Below are 23,380 nucleotides of genomic sequence, written 5' to 3' on the forward strand. Positions count from 1 at the left end.
CATCCGGACTGGCACTGTGTCATTAAGTAAATTGCTATCTTCAGTTGGATATGACTCCATTCTTTAATCCAAAACTTCACACAGCACTGAAGGTTCCCCTTCAGTAAACAACGTGAATAACATGTCAATACTGACTTGTTTCCTCTGTGTCATGGAACACTATCCCAGCTAGTAAAGTGCATCCTACTTTTTTGAAAATATTTTCACAGTGGTTCACAGGGTACACACGCCTATATTGAAGTAACATATGAGCCAGAAACAGGGTAGTCCCACTATCCATACATTTGGACATATTGGAAGGGGTTGTGCACAGACCTTTTCCACATAAAGGGTGAGCGGGCCAAGGATTCCATGGAGGTATTCTAAGTACATTCATCAGTATGTGCAGAGGACTAGATGATAAGACTGTTGGGTGTACCAGCAAAAGAGAGGCAGCACTAACTTGTGTAGTCCCATGAGCCCCTTGTGTAGTCCCATGGTACCCCTTGATTTTAGCATACTTGTCAAAGTTCCATTATCTCTGAAGCACTGTTTACCTTAAAGATTTCAGCCCTATTAATTCAAACATCCTTTCTATTTGACCAAACATCTTGTTGTCAGAACCTTGATTAGAGCTTCAGATTTTGGGGATGAACCAAAGTGTAGTGTCATTATGTGTTTTTAACAATAAATATGTAGGAATTGCTCTCGGAGAAGAGCTCTGTTTTGCTATTCTGTTTATCAGCCATCCACTGACTGACCCAGGTAGCTGCACCTGTGACAAGTTTTTGTAGCAATCTCTGAAGAAGAAGAAGAAATGCAAAAGTAATCAGCACATTTTTGCCTTTCATTTATCTCTGTCATCTGGGAATCTGATCCTGATAGTATCAGGAGCAATGAAAGGTACATCCTGACATTATTTCAGGAGAGGTTTTTTTTGTCTAGACAGTGAAGATCAACTACTTCTATCTCTGGAACACACATATGAGAGGAAAGGGAGGGGGAGGATTCCAGGCTGGAGGCCAGAGGGGAGTGGGGGTAGTAAGCTGTCTATATTTTCTAAAAAAGAAGAAGTTAAAAACCACCACCTACTCATCAGGTGGTTGGAGACCAAGCTTGTAACAATGTGCTGCAGGCAGAAGTTCTGAAAATCCCAGAAAGTGTTGAAAACATCTCTAAACAAGGTATTTTTCTCCTGCACCTTTCTTGCTAAAGGTCCCAATTGCTGCCAAGAAAACTAGTGAGAATGTTAGCTGCCAAATAAAAAATTTATGACAGAGTTTGGCAAAGAACTGTATCACTGCTTGTTTTATACATTTCCACAAGGCTATTGAAGAAGGGTTTTGTTTTTTGGGCTTTTTTGCTTTTTTGAACACATACAGATCACTGATCATCATGTTCTGTAATAATAAAAAGTTAACCCAAGTATGATTGGCAATACAATGTTTTCAGTATTAAATAACTGCCTGTAAGTCTTTGACAGGTTAATATTTTTATATAAAAATCCCTATAATCTGTGTGTGTGTGTGTCTGTGTGTATAACTAAGTGTAAAAACATCTGACAGGCACTTGTGAGGTGAGTCCAGTCTTGTAGTAAAAATACATGAAATCATCAATTAAAAATGTGTTACATTAGCATTTCTACTTGTTATACATTCACGTCTGGGTCAGTAAAATGGCTGTTGAAAAACATAAAGGAGCTCATTCACAACAACTTGTACATGGCATTGATAGTTGAAAAACAGGAGAAATAATAGGCTGGATTTGTCTGCCTCTCCAATATATATTAAGCTTTTTGGCTGTGTTATTAAATTAATAGTATGGAAGGGGAAAATATTTCAGTGGGTACTGAGCTTAGAAAGGGAATATATTCAATACAAGATGCTGATGGTAGTAATTAAGCTGGTTGAAAATGAAGTTAACACCTTTTTAAAAGTTACTTTATCTGTTTGATAGTACAAAATGACCTCATTTTCTCTAACTGAACTGCAATAAGTCTGAAGTTCCAAAGTAATCATTAGGTCTGTTTAACATAGATTTCATGATTCTTACTTTGATGAGCAATTCTGTAGCAATTAGTTAAGGCCCAGAACCTTGGAAAACCCTACAGCCAGTCCTAGGTCCCAGAGCATCAAATACAATAAGGAATGCTTTCTCATTTGGAACCCTGGTGGCACAGTGGTTAAACGCTGGTACTGCAGACACTAACTCACAGATCGACAAGGTTGTGAGTTCAATCCCAGACTCAGGGTCAACTTAGCCTAGAATCCTTTTGAGGTTGCAAATATGAGTACCCAGCTTATTGGGGGCAATTGGCTTACAGTTGTAAACCGCTTAGAGACTGCTTAGTGCTGTATGAAGTGGTATTGCTATTGCTAGGTTCACTGCAAAAGCTCAACCCCCTGCTAATGGAAAGAAAAGTCATAGTTTCTTCCTCCCTCAGTGGCCAAGAAATCTTAGGCACCCTTCATATCACAACCAGAAGCAAAAACTCCACAGCCCCTTACTGCATTTTAACGTGTTTAAAATGCATATACCCTCTTATAAACCATTCCATAATAAATACTGCCCTTCCCAATTAGGCACGTTTTGGTCCATCGTGGAGTTAGCTGAACTCTGTATACTCAAGACAGGTGTTGACCTTGCTTCTCAGTGCATACCATATATACTCGACTGTAAGTCGAGAAATTTATCCCCCAAATGGACTCCAAAATCCTGGGTAGACTTATACATGGGGCAATACAGTAGGGATCCATTCTGGATCCCTCCCCCCACAAATACCCAAAAAAGTGGGACATCAAGTCCCAATGTCCCTAATGGCTGCGTGGGGACTCAAAGCAGCTCACAAAGTGGGTGATGTAAATCAAATTGAGGGCTTGAAGGAATTGGGAGGGGAGGATAAGCAAAATAGGCAACAAGTAAAAAAAATTAAAATAGACTCATGACAGGCAAGTGGAGGCCCCCCACAAAGTCCTCCTTTGTTCCTGTGCTCCATGTGAGAGCCCCAGGCCCATTGCTCCTGGACTCCCAAAATTCCTCCAGAGTGCACCACTGCCACTGCTTGTGGAGGCCTCCTCAGGCCAGTCTTTACATGAGACCGGGAGGGGGGCTAGGTATCTTTCCAGGCCAGGCTACAATCAGCCCAGAGTCAGCAAGCAAGCAGCCCAGCTGCATAGCCTCTCCTCTGCCACTTCCAAGCAGCCAGGAGCCTTTGGCGGATGGAAAGCCTTGCCTCCTTTCCATGTCCGCCTCCCCCTCCTCCGCTCTGTCAGCCATTAGGACGATGGAAGCCCCCAGGCTGCTCAAAAGTGAATGACGCAGGGGAGGAGGAGGAGGAAGTGGCGGCAAAGAAACAAGGCCACCCACACGCCACAGCCTCCAGGCTGCTTGAAGATGAATGACGTGGCAGAGGACGAGGAAGACAACACTATAAGCATGCGGCCTTGTCTCTTGGCTATGTCTTCCTCCTCCTCTGCTGTGTCATTCGCTATCAAGTGGCTTGGGGGCTTTGCCAGGCAGGCAGTCTTGCAAGGACGATGAGGAGAGGGGGGATAGAGACAAGACTGCCCACCTGGCAGAACCTCCAGGCTACTTAAAGATGAACAACATGGCAAAGGATGAGCAAGACAATGGGGTGGGCGGACAGCCTTGTCTCTGTAGCAAAGATACACACAGTGTATCTCTATATTCTACCACCTCATGTTTCTGGCATGCCCTTATTATAACTCCCTTGCCTAGGAAATAATGTCCAGCAGTACTCTGAACAAAATGATCAGACGTCAAAGTATAAGAACTATTCCATTATGGAAGTCTAATAAGTTCTGTGTACAAAATATTAGTTTATATATTTCATGGTCTTTGATATAAACCACTAAAGACAGGCCGCCATTAACGGGATTATTCCATGTAGCATTCAGAGTTAATTCACAGAAGATAAATCAGGCAACTATCATAAGCAAATTAGTATTGGATTAAGAGATTAAGTAAAATAAATTTGGCTGGGGGTTATTTAGACTTAGAAACATTAAGCAGTCATATATATATATATATATATATATATATATATATATATATAGTTACTGTTCTTAAGATGCTACCTTAATTTACTGGAAACCTAACATATAGAATGTATTTCATATTCATAGAGAGCTGATGTGAGTGGTGTAAGTGTTAGACTAGGACACCGGGAGATTGGGGTTTGAATCCCCATTCAGCCATTGACATCTACTGGGTGACCTTAAGCAACTCACACACACTCAATCACAGAAGAAGGCAAAGGCACCCCCCCCTTTTTTTTTTTAATCAAATCTTGACAAGAAAAACCCATGATAGGGTCACAGTAAATCAGAAATGACTTTAAAGCATTCAACTACAAGGACAAAAATTTCATGTTCATTGTGTTCATTGGCTCTGGAACCATTTAACACTTATGCATACATCCTTAATTTCCTGTGTATTAGATAACTGTGGACTTCTGCTGGTAGAATGACAGAAACCAGCAGAATCAGGAGAAAGTGATCCACCTCCCCTGCAGCCCTCCTCCTCTGCATTCTTAACCTCATTCTGGAATGAGGAACCTCCAGGTTCTGTTTTTAGGTTGTAAGGAAAGCTCCAGGAGAGTAGGGGCGTAGCCAAGGGGGGGGGGTTCTTGGGGTCCGGACCCCCCCCCCCTTCCATTAGAAAAATGAATGGTGCGTGCTGCTGAGCCGCTGCACCCAAGCCCCATTATAATGGTGGCACTTAGTCTGGACCCCCCCCCCCCTTCCTAAAATCCTGGCTACGTCCCTGAGGAGAGACTGTAAAGGAAGAAACTTCCATTGAGCCCACCAAAATGTTGTACTTATTTGTTATTTATGGTATATTAGAGTATTTGAAGTACACACATGCATCCATTTTTGGAATACACACATGCACACAGGTAAGATCAAGATGGATTTCACCATGCTGTCCTTTTAATTCGTTTTCATAATGTTTCTGCTTTTAACTCAAATAAGTGGCCCAAGAGTTATTGTGATGAAGCAGTTAGCATGTTGATCTGGGACTCTACTCCATAAGTACAGTCTTCAGAGTACACCATGTCTGAGATTATAGATAATTAAAAGTGGCTTCCCTTAACTGCTGGCCAAATAAGCTCTTTATGTTCTCCTTTGGAGTGAAACCCATATTCTCTTCTCCGCTGGGAGATGCACAGTGACAACTATAAAGAAGGTTCTTGTTGATTACATGGATTCCTTTCAGGTGGGGTGAGCTGAGTGTGGCCCCAGGGCCACATGAAGCCCCCCTCCCCAGACCCCCCATTTTTCTTTTTCTTTCTTTTTTTTTTCCCAAAAAGAAAAAGTAGGTTGCCCATTCTGGAAGCCTTCAAAAGCATCAACTCATATTTTTGATAGGTTAGAGTGCCCTCTTGCTCTTTTAAACCTAAAACATGTCATAACTAGAAGTGAACTTCCAATCACTTTCTTTGTTGTTCTTCTTCTCATCCTCATTGTCAATATTCTTGTCATTTGGAGAGTCTGTGCAGCCTCTGGCCCAAGGGCAGAAATGTGCTCCATACCCAGGGTTATTAGCCAGGCTTGCCTTGTTGGCATTTGAATGAGTTTTTTGGAGGATGGACTTGGACCCAGTGTAGTTTATTTTTCCATATATACCATTTTGGTGGATTACGGCTAAAGAAATTCAAAATAAACATCATATAAGTAGTAAGATACGGCATTACATTTGAGAAGCAGCCTGGTGTGCCAGTGACAGTTCTTTACAATGCATCGTAGGTGTCTTCAGGTAGTCTCCTAATTTTGGGAATGACTCCTAGGCCCAGAATGCTGCTGTGGGAAGGGTACTTTTTAAGTCTCACTGGTCATATAGTCTTTTCCATCTTTCCCTTAAGCCTTTCCACATTATTGTGTAGTCCTTTTGTTGGCAGTACATTCTTAGCCTAGATTATCTTTTTCTGCTCAATTCATGTCAAATATGCTAGTATTTTGTCTTCTAAATGAACAGGCCAAAGCCCATATGAAAATGCTCATAAATGTAGACTTCATAAATTCTGTTGGTGGGTGATTCAGAAATGTGTGAATGCTGGAATGCATACATTTCTGATAGCTGTCTACATATTTGCATATATTAATACATACTTATTGTTCAGTATTGCCCACCTGAAAAAGTGTGAGTTTATATACAGCAAATGAGGTCAATCTGTGCATTAACTGTGTCATTTTAGTTTGTGGGTAGACACTCACATATCTGAATGCTTCCCCATACAAAGCATAAACAGAATAGAAATGACACTTAGAAATCTGTCAATGAACAAGTTTAGCATCTCACCAGTTGTTGTTGCTGCTGTTACCGTTACTATATTTATTTCGATCTCACCAGATGCGGTCTCAAACTGGTTTGGAACAATTTAAAAAATTGTGTAGGACTGTAAATAGTCTTCAAAAACACAGGTTTTGAAAACTATTTAGATGAATTTGCATGTGTATTTTATGCACAGAAAACAGCATTATTAAATAAATAATAATGAAGAAATATTATTTTTGTGTTAAAATGCTATTTTCTGCATTTTAAAAAATGCTGTAATTTGAGACTTATTCTACATAAAACTTGCACAGTATTGTTTTCTGCACAGAAATGGAGTTTCTTGCACAGAAAATACTATTTTCAGTGCAAAAGAGTGAATTTTGCATGGAAAATGTTCTGAATTATAAAGATTCTCATCAAGCCAGGATTCTCCTTGTTAGGATTTTCTGACTCTCAAGAAACACTTTTGTGACCATTTTTCAAATAGTTTGCCATATTCTTTCATTCTATGATCATGCTCAGCTGGACTATAGCTTTCAATTTGAACTAGATGAATTAGATCCAACCATCATTCTAGATGTCCTTTGTACACTGACTGACGAGAAACACCTGGACCCTGGACCAATGCTAGTTCCTGAGCCATTGGCTACTGTCCCTAGTATGTTTCAGGGGGGAAAACATTTGTAGCCAATGGGCACAAACATGATGCCAATCCCTGGCTCATTGGGCAAAATAAATACCAGTCTCTTTCATCAGATAGCCTGAGAAGCATTGCCTTGGGCAACTGCCTTGGACCAAGCCTGGAAAGCATCACTTGTTCATCACATTGAATGAGGTGAATAGGATTTTCTGTCTAGCTCAGACAAAATACCTTGAGTAAGTGGTGTCCCATTTTCTTATAATCCTGCTAAAAAGTAGAAGGTTCCTTATGGCAGTGGGCATTTTGAAAAGTTAACCTCTTGATATATTTGCCAAACTAAGGCAGTCATATCTTCCTCTCCTATTGTTTTTTTGTATTGATCTCCCTGGACAAAAACTAAACTGGTAGTTATATGTACTAATAAGATGGCAGTGTATAATGGGAACCCAGATATTTTCATGAAACAGATATAGTTACCAAAATTTACCATATATTTCCATGTGATGGGCAGCTCCATACATAACAACCTATTGTGTGCTTGAAGTTTCCCCTGAAATTGAAGTAAATGTGTGATCTTGAACGCAAAGAGAGTCCATTTACACTCTTTCTGTGTGTGTTCTATGCCTTCAAGTTGCCTATTGACTTATAGTGAGCCCATGAATTTCCTAGTTTGCTTAGGCAAGAAATACTCAGAGGTGATTTTGCCTGTTTTTTCCTCTTTTCACTGGAACACTATCTATTAGTAAACGTGTGAGTTGCATTTGAGCCCTGAGCATTTTTACAATCCAATGATCTCAAACTTCTGAAATGCTTATCTTCCTATCTAAAAATTATTGAGCAGATCTCCTCATTTTATTTATCCCTTGAGGAAGCAAGTACCTTTAGAGTGTATCAGATTGAGACCTGAAGTGTTTTCTGTGAGTGCATAGGAAGAAATAAGCCATCACACCCTTGCCAAATTCATGACTCTAATCTCACCACCAAACAAAAAAGAGAAGTCTGTAGTTCAAATGCCGCTAGGTATGCCTGTTCCCCAACTTCCCATTCAGTGGCTTCTCCCAATATACAGAAGGCTGGTTGTTTTTATTAAGGCATAACATTGAATTTATTGCAAAATTTCAAGTATGTCTGCTTCCTAATAGCAATATTTTATTATTTTCATTTACCCATGGAAAGAGAAGTACTTTAATAGTAGCAAGTATCTCCTGTCAGCTAATTCTCTATCATGAAAACCATTTGTGAATACATCGATCCTTTTTATTTATTTCTTTTTCACTGATTCCATCTCTCCTATTCCCAGGATTTCTCTGTGAATCAGTTGGGCAAAAAAATGATTTTTATTTGTTTCGCTGGCCTTCTGCAAAATTAGCTTATGAACTGTTTTTAGAGGAAGGCTCAAAGCACACAGCACAGGTTGGGGGGGGATAAGCCTATAGCAGTCAAAATTGTTGTCTGAAATGTCTTCAGACTGGAAGGCTGAATTTATTGCACAAAACAAGTCCTAGCAATGTGGAGGTGTGCAGTCCTGCTCATTATCCCTGGAAAAACGGGGAACCAAAAAGCACAGTAAAAAAAAATTAAATTTTAATAATGCTAGTGATATTTTCTAAATCCTTCTTGACAGAAAGATTCTCATTATTTTTATCTGTCTCAGAGTAGGCTCCTTTAATGCCATCTTCACAAATGGCCTTAGCCATGATTGTTTTCTTTTCTTCATAGCATTGTTGGGAGGGGTATGTGGAAGATGAATATATACAATACATACTAAAAGGCTTTTCTATCATTCAAAAAGGGCCATAAAGTGCTAACATTTTGGATAGCACATTTTCAAGAACAATTGCTGTATGTGCCTTGGTGGGGGTGAGTGGAATCATCTTGGTTTGGTTCAGGGTTTTAGCTTATTGTTCAAAAGAGGTCAACACTGTTAAGACAACTGTAGAAAATTTCCTCTAGTAAAAGACACCTCGTATAAACATAGAAAGAAAAATAAGCCTAAATACAAAAGTGGTCTCCAGGGTCTAATATATCTGCTGTTTAAAACCATAGACTGATTGAAATCACAATGAAAGCAGAAGTTGTTTGGTTTTGTATTAGAGAACTTGAATTTATTCTTTTAAGCAAAGATTGCCAATTTGACTTAGCTCTAACCACCCCTTAAAGTGTTCATTTTGTTTCAGTAAAATTTGTGGAATGTAAATGAAACCACAGTAGCTGAGACACCATCATGTTTCTTCTTCTTGGCTTTTTCTACATGTATGTTACTGCTAGTGAAACAGTTGTTTTATTTGGATATATGGTTTTTGTCTTCCTCATTTCTTTAGAAACCCATGTGAGTACACATACCCAAACCAAGACTTTTAAAACAAACCTCCAGTCTGGAACATCCTTACAATGACTGGCTGGCCATTGCTTGCAATTTCATGCATGTATCAAAATCTTTGTGTGTTGATCATCTTACTCTGGATATAGAAGGGGGCCTCTGGGGTAGGAGGCAGGCAAAGTATCTGTGGTCCAAGTGCAAAAGAATAGGCAGTGTCAAGGTACAGTTGGGTGAGGGTGGATAAACCAAACAGGCTGGTGACTAAGGAGAAGGGGAATCACTAATGCAAACTAGCAAAACAGTACAGCCATGCCTCAGAGCAGACATGAAGAATGCAGCAGGCCCTATAGGTTGCATAACTGGAAGCACACACAGTTGGTTTCCTGTAATCACCTGAGTTCAGAATTAGCCCTTTCATGACATGGGAGTTCATTTCAAAGAGGAAGCTGCAGTCTCCAGAAATCCCAGCTATATGATCACTCCACCACAGCCACTGTGTATTACAGCCGCTTTGTACGTAATGTAGAATGACCATGTGGCCTACTATTCAGAGAATGATCGTTTGTTTTGAAGAGGTGACAGTTATATATCCACTTGTTGATATCATCCTCTATTTGAAGAACTAATGAGTTCAAAGCCAATTTAATTATATATAATCATAAGAAAGTAGAGCAGGAGCTCTGAATTTTCATATTCAGGATTAACACCTAGTCAGGAGACTGAGCAGGTACATGAACATTCAGTCAAAGTCTTAGAATATTATTATCACAAGAGCCCCATTCTTGCTGCAGTCGTGCTAATCAATGAAAACACAAGCATAGTGGTTTGTGAGCAGCCATTATTGCACATCTTCACAGTTGCACAACTGGGCTTACTGCTGCCATCGCACTCCCCCTTAACCCTCCCTCCCTGCGCTATGCCCTATCCAGCATCATTTTCGCGTGCGCATATTATACACACACACACACACACACACTTTTTAAAGCACCATTCTGTAATTCTGGTAATGGGATCTAAGTTCTTAAAAAAGGAAAGGGGGGGGAATGCAAAATAAAAGAAAATTAGGCTGCTTGGGGACAGGGGAAGGACAGGAGGAGATGGTGATATGACAACTGCCAATATTGCAACTGCTGCAGCAGTGACATTTCACACAGAAGGAATGTTGGGACTGCCATGTGATTGGAAACTATTGATGGATTTTCCCCATCAGTGAAAGAGGACACCCTAACCACACTTGGCATACACAGCAGCTATGGGGCAGAGGTGACGTCCTGTGATAAGTATTGCCAAAGGCACTATTGTAAGATTATAATCATGGTTTAAAAGCTACATGTAGTCACTGTACTGAGATGTACTGCATTTCTGTTTGAAATATAACAATCATTTTGAAATTGCATTTAGAAATATGAATTAACATATGGAAATATGCTAAACTCTCCTCTTTTTTGGTGATGCTATTGACTACTTTCTGGTGAGTGTCCAACCTGAGATTGGGTTGCCTGTACATGTAGAGGAAAAAGCTTGCAGGCCACAAGGAATAGGGAAGACCCACCAGGAAGAGAATGCAGTTTCAGTCATCTACTCGGCATGGTCAGTGAAGGTTCAGCTAGGCCAGAGGAAACAGCAGCAGTGACTGCAAAGGATGTGGCAGGTCAGCCTTCCATCCAGCCTAACTGAGCCTTGCCAAACATGAATCATTGTGGAGGCAGAGACTTGCTAGGGGGAGGAAGTGGCAGTGGTGACAAAGATGAAGAGGTGGGCAAAGAACTCTTAGCAACATCTTCACCACCTTCCTCCTCATGTCCATAGCTACTTCCTGAGAGTTCCTTTTTGCCTTCTTGTACCCTCCCATAGCTGAGCATCCACTGTTCATGCTAAGCAGCCATGTCAAACCTTCAACCCCTATGCTGAGCTGGGTATATTTATAAAGGAACTGAAAAAGTGGGAGATCAGATAATTGAATGTGACTGTCCTGCTTAAAGTGGGACAGTTGCAGGATATGTGTGCTTAAACCTCTGTAGCCCACACATTCAATTATTGTAGCTCCTTTAGATATTTTAAAAAATGTTTTTTCCTATGCATCTCATGTTTGTCAGTGTTTTCTATTTCATTTACATGGACCGATAATTAGCTTTGTGTATTGTATCAATTCGAGGATCCAATTATCCACAAAGAATTCTCCAAATTTAAGTAGCCTAATATATAATGTTAACATACAGGAGTCAAACTCTATGCTGAGCTTGTTCTTCTTAAGATGAATGCTTGAATTTGGAGGAGTAAAAAAACATTCTGGAATGTGTATAATTCAGGTTTTCTCATTAGTCCATCTATGTTCTGTAGATCGAGATTTTTCCAAGACTTTCATTTAAAATAAAATAAACCTGATTTATGACAACCATTTTTTGCATGATTGTATTATTGTCAGAGCAGAATGCCAATTGGAAATCCCTTCATTAATTTGAGAGGAAAGTTTCAAAGCATTTTGTATCATAAAGTCTGCAAATGACTGCTCATGTTACATAATTTGGATCATAATACTATGATTACTAATTCTCATTACAATTGTTATTATAGCAATTAGTGATTGATGGTAGAGCATCATTATGCTATGCTGGTCAATCATGCACTAAGGCCGATCTAAGACATTAGTTGAACAGTAAATGTTGTGCACTTTCCCCACTAATGAATGCAGTTTTGCTTTTTCTTAAAGGATTTGAACACAGTTGGAATCCTTGATATAAGAGTAGCTCATATGATACAATGTATTCACTTATCCTGGAACTCCTGCATGTGCTACTATGTTGCAAACCTCCCCAGAGCCATTACATTGCTTAGACTTAGATGTAATTTTGACACAGCAAAGTCATGCAAAACAATGGTTTGGGGAGTTAGGGTGTGGTGATGGCTTGATTACTAGCGGTCCATAGCTTTTTTGCTTTACCTCTAAGATGGACAGTGAGTCTTGTCATTCATTATTTTACTGAATAAAGTTGGCAATGACTGCAGAGTGGAACTATCCAGACAGAGGTGGGCAATGATAGTGGGTTTAGGTGCCAATTTTCTGCCACCATGATATTCTCAGAACCACATGGGCTGAAAAAGACCTCCCCCAAAATAGAAACACTAAACCAAACCTGGGCAGATGCCTTCTGTTTTTGAAAAATTGGGATTTTTAAATATTGCATAGTGCAGGGGGAGGGGCAGGCTGCAACCTCTTTAGAAGGAAAACTCCTGAAGGTTTCTATAAAGGACTATGTGCTTTTGCTTTTTAGCTAAATAACAGGCATTTGGACGAGTCTGTAGAGACTGAGGGTAGGAAAAACAACCATGAGAGGCCTTGTATCACTCCAGGTACTCACTTGGACACCTTGTAACAGCAGGTTCCCAGGTAAAAGTTGGACACAGTGGCAACACATAAGAAATAAGGCCTGGAATACTCCGGAACAAAGTCTGTCCTAAAGCTTCATGTATGCTGTTGTTTTTTTCACAAAACTTAGATGATATGGCATACCAAAAACTGCCCCTACCTAATTTCAAGACAAAGCAATTTCGAACCAGTTACACCCTATGTAGTTTTGGTATTTTAAGGCCAGGGCTACAAAGCTTAGAATCCTAGAACGTAAATGATTAAAGGTACTGTGAAATGGATGCAGTGCTGGAACTAGACCTGAGAGACTCGAGGGGGGTCCCTTTTTCTACTTTGATAGGTAACCTCAATCAACTACTGTCTCGGGCTTTACAGCATATAAAATGCTTCACACAAGGAGAGCCTATGTACATAAGAAACCTGTAGTCATAGACGTCAGAACCTGCATGTGATCCTTGGCTGTGTGCCCATGATTGAGAAAGCACGCCATGTAATCTTTGACATAGGGTTAGCATAGCATTCTTTTTCCAGCCATGTTCTCTTTTTCAGAGATAAAATTTCTGTCTAGACAAATTTTTTAAATGTCCAGGGATTTTTAAAATGTCCACTATTGCTTTACTTTCAACCAGTTGCCCCCATCTCCTCATTGCCATCTCCATTAAAAGCTCCACTAGGAGAAGGGGCAGAGGCTAGCCCAGCAAATAGCTCGAAGAGAGAGCCTTGGGTAGGGGGAGAAGGGAGACAGGTCTGAGGGCAAGCTAACGGACCAAGGTGACTGAGGGAGTCTCCAGCCACGTGAGGGCAATGGAACAAGGTGACTTAGTGGAGGTAGCTGTTGGAAGAGGCAGGGAAATGAATAAGGGGAGGCAAACTTGTTGCTACTTAAATATAATGAAGGTTAGGAATGTTTCTAGTAGCAATTATCACATCTTATATAGCAGGAGTATTTAAAGTGAGAATCATCATAGCAACCAGTGATTTGGAGTAGTCAGTCAGTAAATGTATCCTCTTTTTTGCTTTACAAAATACTGTAACTTTAGTTTGACATGGAAATCATGTGAGAACTCTTGTTGGGTTGATTGGTAAAATCAGCAGTTTTAAAGATTTTCACCACTAAGCACTAGTACAATAGCTTACTTTTTCACCCATCTGCAAGCTTTCCCATCGATCTCCAAATACATTTGTGTGCAGAGAACTTAATATGTGATCCAAACCTCCATGGACACAACTCTATGACTAGCTGAAAAATGAGAAGAGAAGATTCCAAATGTCTTCCTCAGCTCAATTTTACAGTAGGATTCAGATCTAGGTACAAAAACTTTATGTGAATTTAGCACAGTGGCTGCATCGAATAAACAGTTAATTCATCTTAATATCAGCAGCACTGTGATTCATAATGCAAACTGGAAGCATCCTTGATGTTTTAGTCACACATTCCTTTTAATTTGGCCATGCATTCTTTTAAAGCTACAGTGTGCTAACTTAATAAAATGCAGCATGCAAATGCACAAGTTTTTGCCTTCAGGCACTTTAACCATGGATGTTTCAGTGGGTGTCTCCTTTCAAGTATATATTCTTTCTTAAATTATTTACCCTGTAAACATGCTTTGCATTTTCAAAGGAAGCTTTGGGTTCCCTGTCTGGGAGATTTTGCTGAATTTTTTAGGTAAAAAGAATCCAAAGTTACAAATATTCATTAGGTCTTTTTTTGTTGCTAGTGGTAGGTTGGCAGCATGGCTGCCCCCCTCCTCCACAGATGATATTGAACCCTGTTTTTGCTCTTTTCCTCCCCCATTTGAAACTCCTTGTTGCTTTGCCTGGAGCAATACCCACTGGCAGTGTCTGGCTGTGACAGTACTGGAGGCCTCTTTACAGATGGGTCCTGCCAGTGCCAACCATTGTTCTGCCACTGTGAGCTGGTTTGATTACAGAAATCCCACCCAGCCCCCAATCCCCTCGCCTCTCTGTTTCTCTTCTTTAGTGCCCTGCCTTGTTGATTTGAGATCTGAGATATGTTAACACCCACATCTAAGTTTTCATATATTATTCCAAACTTTTCATCCTGTGTGGTGGAGCTCTAGTTGTCCAGCGACACATGCAAAGGTTGCCTTGCTCTGAGCCCCAAGCATAAAGGAGTAGCGTCTATATAACTTTTCTAAAGATCTGTGGAGAGCGCTTATTTGAGAGTTAAATATGAAATGTAATAATAATTCTGCCGAGAAGCATGTTGATAACATCCTTCCTATTTCATGATTAATTTGTTCTGTTCAATATTGTATTCTTTTGCTGCGATGGGCAAGCTAATTCAGATTCCTAGAAGTTGAACTTTGATATACATATCCTACATTCACAGTTTAATGGAACATTTAATTAGCAGTTACAGGTGGGGGTCTGCCATGCTTCGTCCTGAGCAGGATTTTAGAGACGAGTTTGCAGATTAAGTAATCTTCCAATCAAGTGTGAAGCCAGAGAATTAGAAATGAAACATTGGGAGGCATAATTTTTTCCTTACTTTACTTTGGGTGTGATGAAACACTAATAACTAGGTCAGATCGGGAGTGATGGCTTAAGAATCTAGCATGTTAGATGTATGCATTTGCCTAACTCTGTGTTAGACTGAGCAAGTTTCATACACAGTTAATCCTTTGTAAATTAGCATTATGGATGCCTTGCAGCCTTCATCCCACAAATAAAATGGTTGTCAGCACAGTTGTATTAGAGGCATGTTACTGTATGTTACTTGAGGGTGATTTTTTTTCCCTCTCCTTTATAGAGTTTTAATGCTTTTCAATCTGTTTCTCTGCTGAATTTCAATTTCCCTGCTTTCCTTTTCAGGATCAATGAGAGTGACTGAGTAAATGTGCACTCTGCTTTTCAGGCATTTATTTGGGCAAATAGTTGGCTATCAGGTGCTGTTTTCCTAGAGAATAGCCCAAAAGAAATGGGAAAGAAAGAGAGGGGGAGAGGGGAGCACTAGCTAGCTCTAAGTTCAGGTGTTAATCTGCACTGCAAACTAATAAGAAGCAGAAGCCCCTTTAATTAGCTTTAGTTTGTTAGACCATTAAACATTTTTCCCTCCAAGAGAGACAGAGAACTTCGCTCCCTTTGGCAGAGTAAATATTGCCTGTTAAGTTTGAATTAGCTGTCATCGTGGGAGAATTAATGCTGCGCTTTATCCTTTCTAGTGAGGAAGGGGAAAATAAACGAGACAGATCTTAGTTCAGCTTTAAGTGATAAATGAGGACAAAGCAGGCCATTCATCTCCTGCTAGCAAAGTGGACACAAGCACTAAAGCAGTTTTGCGGAAGACGTGTCAGCAAATGTGATCATTTTGTAACCTGTCAGGAGGATAGAGAGCTAGTCCTTTTAAAGTGTCACAGGGGAGTGTGTTTGTCTGATGTGACAGTTTTCATCCATCCATTTACTTTTTTTTGAAGGTTTTGGAGCAGTGAGGGGTATTGTGAGAAAAGTAGAGAGGGATCTGAAGTTGGTTAAAAACTGCATCCTTCCACACTTCCACTTTCCAGGGCTTATGTCTGTCCATCCCACTCCATCCCAATTTATATATATATAAATATATATTAACAGGAAACTCTCACATTATAGATACTTCAATTTCCTACAAAGAAATGCTTTGTTTGGTAAATTATCAACAATGCTAGTTTAATTCCACAGCCTAGCCTAACAAGCCTTGTTGCATCTTTTTCTAACACCCATTATCTCATTGTTTGGAAGGGGATCCGATTTTATTTTTTAGTTTTTATAGACTACTGGATGAAAATTTCAGTTAGTTATTTTCTTTTCTCCATCTGAATCTTATAATACTTTTCAGGCAAAAATGTTCCTGCCATATAATTATTCATATTACTTCTCTTTAGGGAGATCAAAGTTAAAAACTACTTTAGATTAAAGCCTACTATTTTCTTTTTTTAAAACAAACAAACAATATTGACTCGTATCCTGTTAATTGTTTTTAAAATAAATTTCATATCACTCAAATTCTGAAAGTGATACCTTTTATTCTGACAGAATAAAAAGGTGCATCTCTAGAAATGGTCAAATAATAAGAGATGTTACTACTTCTTGCATCTTCATATTATTACTAATTTCTACCTTTTTGTTACCTAGCAGTATAATGTTTGTCTTATTACCATAACTGAATCTATGCTGCTGAGACAAAGAAGGCTTTTAGAACATAGGCTTCACAGTTTGACACTTGCTTCTTTATAATATATCACCCTTTTCCTCTTAACTATCTTTTATACTTCTCCCTTGGTACTTGGTACATATAAGTACCTTGCCAACATACATTTCCTATCCTTTAAATATTTTCTCCTAATAGCAGCATATACTCGAATTAGCTAACTCTTTCTCTTTCAATAAGAAACCAAAATAAAATTATTCAAGAAGGGCATAATAGTTTGGAATACTTTGTAGATGCACAGCCAGCCCTTTTCTTCTATGAATAGCATGATATTTTGTCTTTTTATTCATCGGGTTTCAAATGTTTAGATAAATTATGAGATGTAAAACAGTCTGATACTATGCCTTTAAAATACCTATACAAGTTGTAAAGCACAGAGTCCCAGTATGAAATCCTTGCAGGTGATGTCTTTGCCCTTGTGTGACTATGTTTTAAAAAGGAGGTTGATCCAGATCTTAGTGAAAGCCCCTCCTTTTCCATATTGGTGGCCAAGATCCTGTTTGGGAAGGAAAGCTTTTGTTGTTGTTGTTGTTGTTCTCAGCAAGGGGTGAAAAGATGCATAATGTCACATCTACGTAATTTGGTCCTTAAAGACAAAAATAAGAAGCATATAGAAAAGAACCTTGCAAGCAATACATTTATTGGTAACTTGCATGAGAAAAAATGCTGAATGACTTGTATCAACCTTGCGTTGCATGGTTTCTCTTTTACCATTTTAACGTCTTCTTTTTCTTCTCCTAGGATCATCCAGAACCGGATTTTGATAGTGATCTTGGGAATCATCGTTGTCTTTGCAGTCGTGATGGTTATTTATTTTTCTCTCAGGGGACACTGATATCTTTGTTCTTGCTAACCAGCAACAAACTGCTTCAGAGTAATTAAGACAAAGTGGTCACATGAATCATTCCCTTACATTGAAATGGTTCTCCCTCTCAAAGCCTGCAGTTTAACTCTGGAGCAAGTAGCGTACACATATTTTGTCTTACTGGCTGCATGTATATATGATATTCTTCTTTGTTTCAAGAGTGTGAAATAGAATGGCTGTTCTGGTATTCCCATATTAACATATGGAACAAACACACATAATTAACAGGTATAAAACACTGAATATGTAATTAGCATAACAAATTCCAGGCCAGATTTTTAATGATGAAAACAGTAAGACTTGACTTGTGTTGAATTAGTATTTAAATCTCTGTCAGGATGGTTCCTTTTAGGCTCTTAGAAGAGAAGCCAGCAAAAATGTGTCATATTTGTGGTGAATAACTATCACAATTACAACTCAGCAAAGTGGCAAGTTATTATTTCTAATAAACATATCACTCTTTGACAGGATGGGTTGATGGCCACTGTCCAGCTATTATTGTAATATTATGATTTTTTTCTGATTTTTCAAACTTTTTATCTGACAATGTATATATTCTCATCTGTAGCCAATCCTAGATTATGAAAATAATTTATTTTACAGTGTTGTCCTATGACCATGTTATTATGGTGTTAATATTGCTTTGTGTTACTGTGATCTTAATGTAAGTGAAGTTCAAAGCAAGAAGAAACTGGTCAATAGGCATGTAGAGATTCCCTCAAAGTCATTTCTGAGTTCAAACTGAAGACAATAATAAGATTTAAAATTTGAAGTGCTGTGCTAAAATAAACCTAATGGGATTGTGTGTGGAAAATAGTTTTAATGAATCATACCATATAAGATTCATTTTATTTAAATGAAAGTGATCTTATCTGGTGCTAACCCCCAAGATTACATCTGCTGAGCCAGGAATGGCTAGATAACAATGCATGAGAACAGTTTGATTTGTCTGAAGCAAGTAAGACAACCTTCAGTTTGCCTTTCTTTAGCACTGCCCATGGTGATATTGTTTGTGTTCTCTCTTCTCCAGTATAGCTTACAACCCCTCTACTTTAGATAATGAGTAGAATTTATGTTGAGCCATCCGCATGCTATGTGCCCCTTACATGTGCAGATGTAATTTTTCAGGTGCTGTGTTGGTTCATATTCCTGTCCTCTCCATGCAACACTCAAAGCCCCCCTCCAGACCTCCTTTAAAGCCCTGATGCTGCCTCATATAGGTATTCCATCCTTCAACATGAACAGTCAGGATTGGAGAAGCATTTGGCAATCCCCCACTCTAAACCAGATGTACAATGATTACAGTGGCCTGTTACAGACTGCCAAAATAAAGCTGCTTTGGGTCTCTTTGGAGGCATGCTATTTAAATGATGCATGGTTCCTAAGAGTCCGGAGGTCGCGCCAAAGCCACACTCCATTCCTAAGCACTGGAGTGCAGCTTTGGTGCAGCTTCCAGATTCTTAGGATGCATGCATTATTTAAATAGCATGCCTCCAAAGAGACCCAAAGCAGCTTTATTTTGGCAGTCTGTAACAGGCCAGTAGTGCTCTGAACTCCAGAGAACCCACATGGATTTCAGTGGTGATCTCATCATTGTGTGTCTGGTTATGTGGAGCAAACCTTCTCCAATGATGTCTAGGGGCATGAGAGGTATGACCAGAACTCCCAGCCCAGCACCTCTTAAATGAGATATCCTGTTCAATCTTAACCCCTTTTATGGATGAATGTTTAACACACATTTTTAAAAAAATGATCCTTACATAAAAACAAAAATCGGACTTGGGTGATATTATTATTAGGACAACTAAAGAGCAACAAAACTGATATGTTAAGTGGGGACTTACATTGCAGGATACACTATATGAAATAGCCCTCATAGTAGACAGACAGATGGAGACATGCACTCAACATAATTAGAATATGTACCACATAATTGGCAGGCCCCAAGTTGGATCCAGTTATTATAGTGCCCTAACATGAGTTGTTCCCTTTTCTGTTCCCTTTTACTGCTTTGAGTACATACTGCCACTTCTAGATATTATGGGAACTCTAATTTACATGGTTTTCATTGCCTTGGGAAGCTGAGAAAAAAAGTATATTTGCCATGGAATTCTGAATGTTGCTCCACATACTTGCAGTATCTTCTTCTCATACAGCACTTTCAATCAATGTCCATGCCTTGCCATTTTCTGGTTCTTTGTCTGCCATTGTCACCTGAGAAATACAGGGGAAGCTCTGAAGCCACAACGTGGCCACCTCTGCTATAAAATATCTGTATCTCACATCATATTCTATTATGTGTGCATTAAAAACATTAAGGAAAAAATATCCAAATACTTAATAATAACCAGGATTTTATCTGCATATGTTAACAAGGGGAGCCAGTGTGGTATGACGGTTAGAGTGTTGGACTAGGTCTCTAGGAGACCATGATATGAAATCCCACTTAGCCATGGACACTCATTGGGTGCCTTGGGCAAGTCACACTTTCTCACCCCAAGAGGAAGGCAATTATACACTTCCTCTGAATAAATTTTACCATATGTTGGAATCATCTTGAAGGCACATAAAACAAGAATGCTAACAAAAGCTTTTCATAATATCTTTTAAAGTTCATCATGTGGACTCCCTTGGAAAGATTATGAAAGCAGAAGTTTTCAGCCCTTATGGAACAAACAAAAGTACAAAATATGTGGGGGAATTCAGATGATATGCAATTACCGGAAGGTCATAAGAAACTTGTAGCTTTATCCCACCTTGTATTTTAAAGAACACGGAGTCTCTGTTGGCTTTCATGATATCCCTAGTCAAACATTGAGGAATGGAATTTGGCCCTAAACCTGTTTACCATCCAGACACAAAGAACTGAGTGAAATCTATGTTGATGTAGCCGACTCAAATAAAACTTGTATAGCTTAGTGAAGAAATTCAAGATGAGGAGATTCACTAGAGAAATGCTGTTTATTGAAAAAGGTTAGGGCATGCATGTCTTCAGATAAATCATTTAAGTTGTGTAAACAGAACAGTAGCCTTTACCATCTTAATAATAGGGAAGGACTGAGTTCATGGGATCTGGGCAAATGGGATGAGGGCGAAGCCTGCTGGTGTTAAAATTATGTATCAAAGCAGGTCAGAAGATGTGCATTTTCACAAATCCTTTGTTCTAACGACAACAACTGTAAATATAAACCTGAAAGAAAAAAATATATTAAACTCTGTTGGTTCACTTGTTATTTGATATGGTTTGTCATTTATCTACCTCTTGACACCAGTTGTAAAATCTGCAGTAATTCTGATTTGCCCAACTACATCAACCATCATAATATTCAGATTAGTTTTTTTTTAAAACATGTTCTCTAGGATTCCAAAAATCTTACTCCAGAATCTCACCTAAACACATTCACTCAAGGATGCCAAATAAACAATGATATGCCTTATTATCAAAATCAAAAAGCTTTTCATTCTATAGTCTTAGATTTTTCCCCTCCTCTAACATTGGAGTTCTGTCTTGCTAACTACTTAAAACAGCACTGTCACAATGCTATCAACATACTTGATAATCTGATAAATTAGTGCCTGATAGGAAGCAGTGTGGTGAAGTGGCTTGAGTGTTGGACTACAACTGTCGAGACCAGAGTTTGAATCCGTGCTTGGTCAATGGGTGATGCTGGGCAAATCACACTCTCACAGCCTCAGATGAAGGTAAAGCCAAACCCCCTTTGAACAAATCTTGCCAGGAAGACCCTGTGGTAGGTTCACCTTAAGCTCACCATAAGTCACAAATAACTTGAAGGCATGTAACAACAACCTATTACAGAGTATAGGCATGCTGTATTTTACACACACATGCACCGATTTCTGCTCTTGTTGTCTGAAGTGCACACAAACAGCAACATTTTAGAACCTCAGAATTGTTCACTGAAATGAGTCTGCATAGTAATCTTGAGGTTAGGTTTCCCAGCTTTGTCTTGCCATCATATAATCAAGGCTGCTCAACATGGATGCCAGATGTGAATTCTTAGGGGGGGGGGGGGAGACACTTGTGTCCCCCTGAATATTACTGGCCTGCAGCTCCTAGCATTTCTCACCATTAGGACTGCAGGGATGTGCAGTCTGACAACAATTGGAGGACCAAATGATTCCCATCCATGCATTCAGGTGCTAACTAGATAGCAGATGGTTTGGCTATACAGTAGGCCCTTCCCTTCCGTGGGGGATCCGTTCTGGACCCACCAACCCCCCACATAAGGCAAAAAATTCGTATCCTCGAGCCCCATTGAAAAAAACGGCTCACAGTGCCATTCTTTTTAAGTACAGTGCAGCATTAGCATAAGCTGAAAGCCTCATATGGCGTGCCTACATATGGCACAGGTGCACTGTACTTTGACATGTAATAATGATTTTTTAATTAAAAAAACAACTTGTGACAGCAAAGGAATGGTGCATGCAAAACCCCAAAGTTCATAGTGAGTCTCCATTCTACTATTTATTTACCAGAGAAATCAGCATATTTCGGCTACTGTTATCTTTCTATTCATATACAATGTTGGGCTAGTTTTCTGCCCCAACGTGGGTTCTCAGGTTTAGTGTGGAACTGGTGCTAGCCAAATTAGCACTAGTCTGGCTATTCTTCACCTGAGCTAAATGCCTACAGGTGGAAGAACAAGCACTACCATCTCCATCACAGCTCAGCTTCTGACTTCAACTGATCTCATTTGTCACATCTTCAGGAGGTCGATGAATGAATCAAATGCATCCAAATGTAACCATCAAAAAGCAAAGTGTTCTAATGTTCCAAAGCCTTTTATTGAATTATGACGAATTAAGGCACGCACATTAACATGCTCTTCTACAGTGTGTCAGATTCATATTTGCTAAACAGTTCCACTATATAGAATCACTAAACTAATTCTACCCTGATGCAGAATCAAACACAGTTTAATTAAAGATGCTTAAGTTTTAAAGAGTTTTTAAATGTTCTACGTCTGGTGGGGGGGGGGGGGGTATCAGAAAAATGTAGTCTGACTGACGTCAGTTCCCATCTCTGGGATAGAAGGCCATTTGGTATTCTGTTTAAGGCAGGCTGGATTGTCTTATTTTGCAGCCAGCTTGGTGGGGGGTTTTCTTTGCTGCTGCTTCAGAGCACGGAGCTTCAAAGGCTGAAATTAATGGTGAACAAAATTGTGCGGCTCTGACCATCCCATGCGGGGCAAACCCATTGAGGGTTATCATTAAGTAAAGAAATAAAGGAAAAAAAACCCTGCCAGTTCCTAAAAAAAACTCATCAGATAATGACCTCAATGATTGGGTTTTCATTACCAAACAGTATCTCGAGATTGTCTGCCCCACACACACACAAAAAAGCAACTGTGTGTGTGTCTCCCCTCTCTTTCTCTCTTCTCCCCCCTCCCCTTTTTTTGCACATCTTTTCTTTAAACCTGTCAGATCATTTCAGTATTTCAAATCCGAGGAAAACAGCCTGCCTGCTGCTGTATTTGAAGTTGTAATGGTGTCAAAAAGTCACGACTGACTGACAGCCGTCAGTCCCAGAGGAGCTCATTAAATCATAAAAACTTGACAAGGAAATAATTGAGCATCACTGGCAGCTTGGCGCCTGTTTAGACGTTTTTATTTTCTTTCATTATTAGTCCCCACCATTACGTTCATTAACAAATTGCATTAAACAAATGTTAAGGGCTAATGATTTG

At 39.4% G+C, this 23,380-nt stretch overlaps 1 protein-coding gene across 3 annotated transcripts in view; it reads left to right on the top strand.

Moving 5' to 3' along the window:
* Positions 1-18,486, top strand: part of LOC149318512 (vesicle transport through interaction with t-SNAREs homolog 1A) — a 300,751-nt gene extending 282,265 nt beyond the window's left edge. For 2 of the 3 annotated variants that reach the window (XM_089509910.1, XM_089509913.1), the window contains one exon: positions 17,549-17,635. Coding sequence is in view for 1 of the 3 variants with exons in the window: in XM_089509908.1 (XP_089366034.1) it covers positions 17,549-17,642 (94 nt within the window). In the remaining 2 variants the exon portion in view is untranslated. Of the gene's footprint in view, positions 1-17,548 lie in introns of all 3 variants that reach the window. The other variant, XM_089509908.1, reaches the window with a different exon arrangement.
* Positions 18,487-23,380: the final 4,894 nt, after the last annotated feature.

Source organism: Sceloporus occidentalis, unplaced genomic scaffold, assembly GCF_023333645.1.
Source record: "Sceloporus occidentalis isolate IW3139 unplaced genomic scaffold, rSceOcc1.0.p SCAF_2, whole genome shotgun sequence".
Lineage (NCBI taxonomy): Eukaryota > Metazoa > Chordata > Lepidosauria > Squamata > Phrynosomatidae > Sceloporus > Sceloporus occidentalis.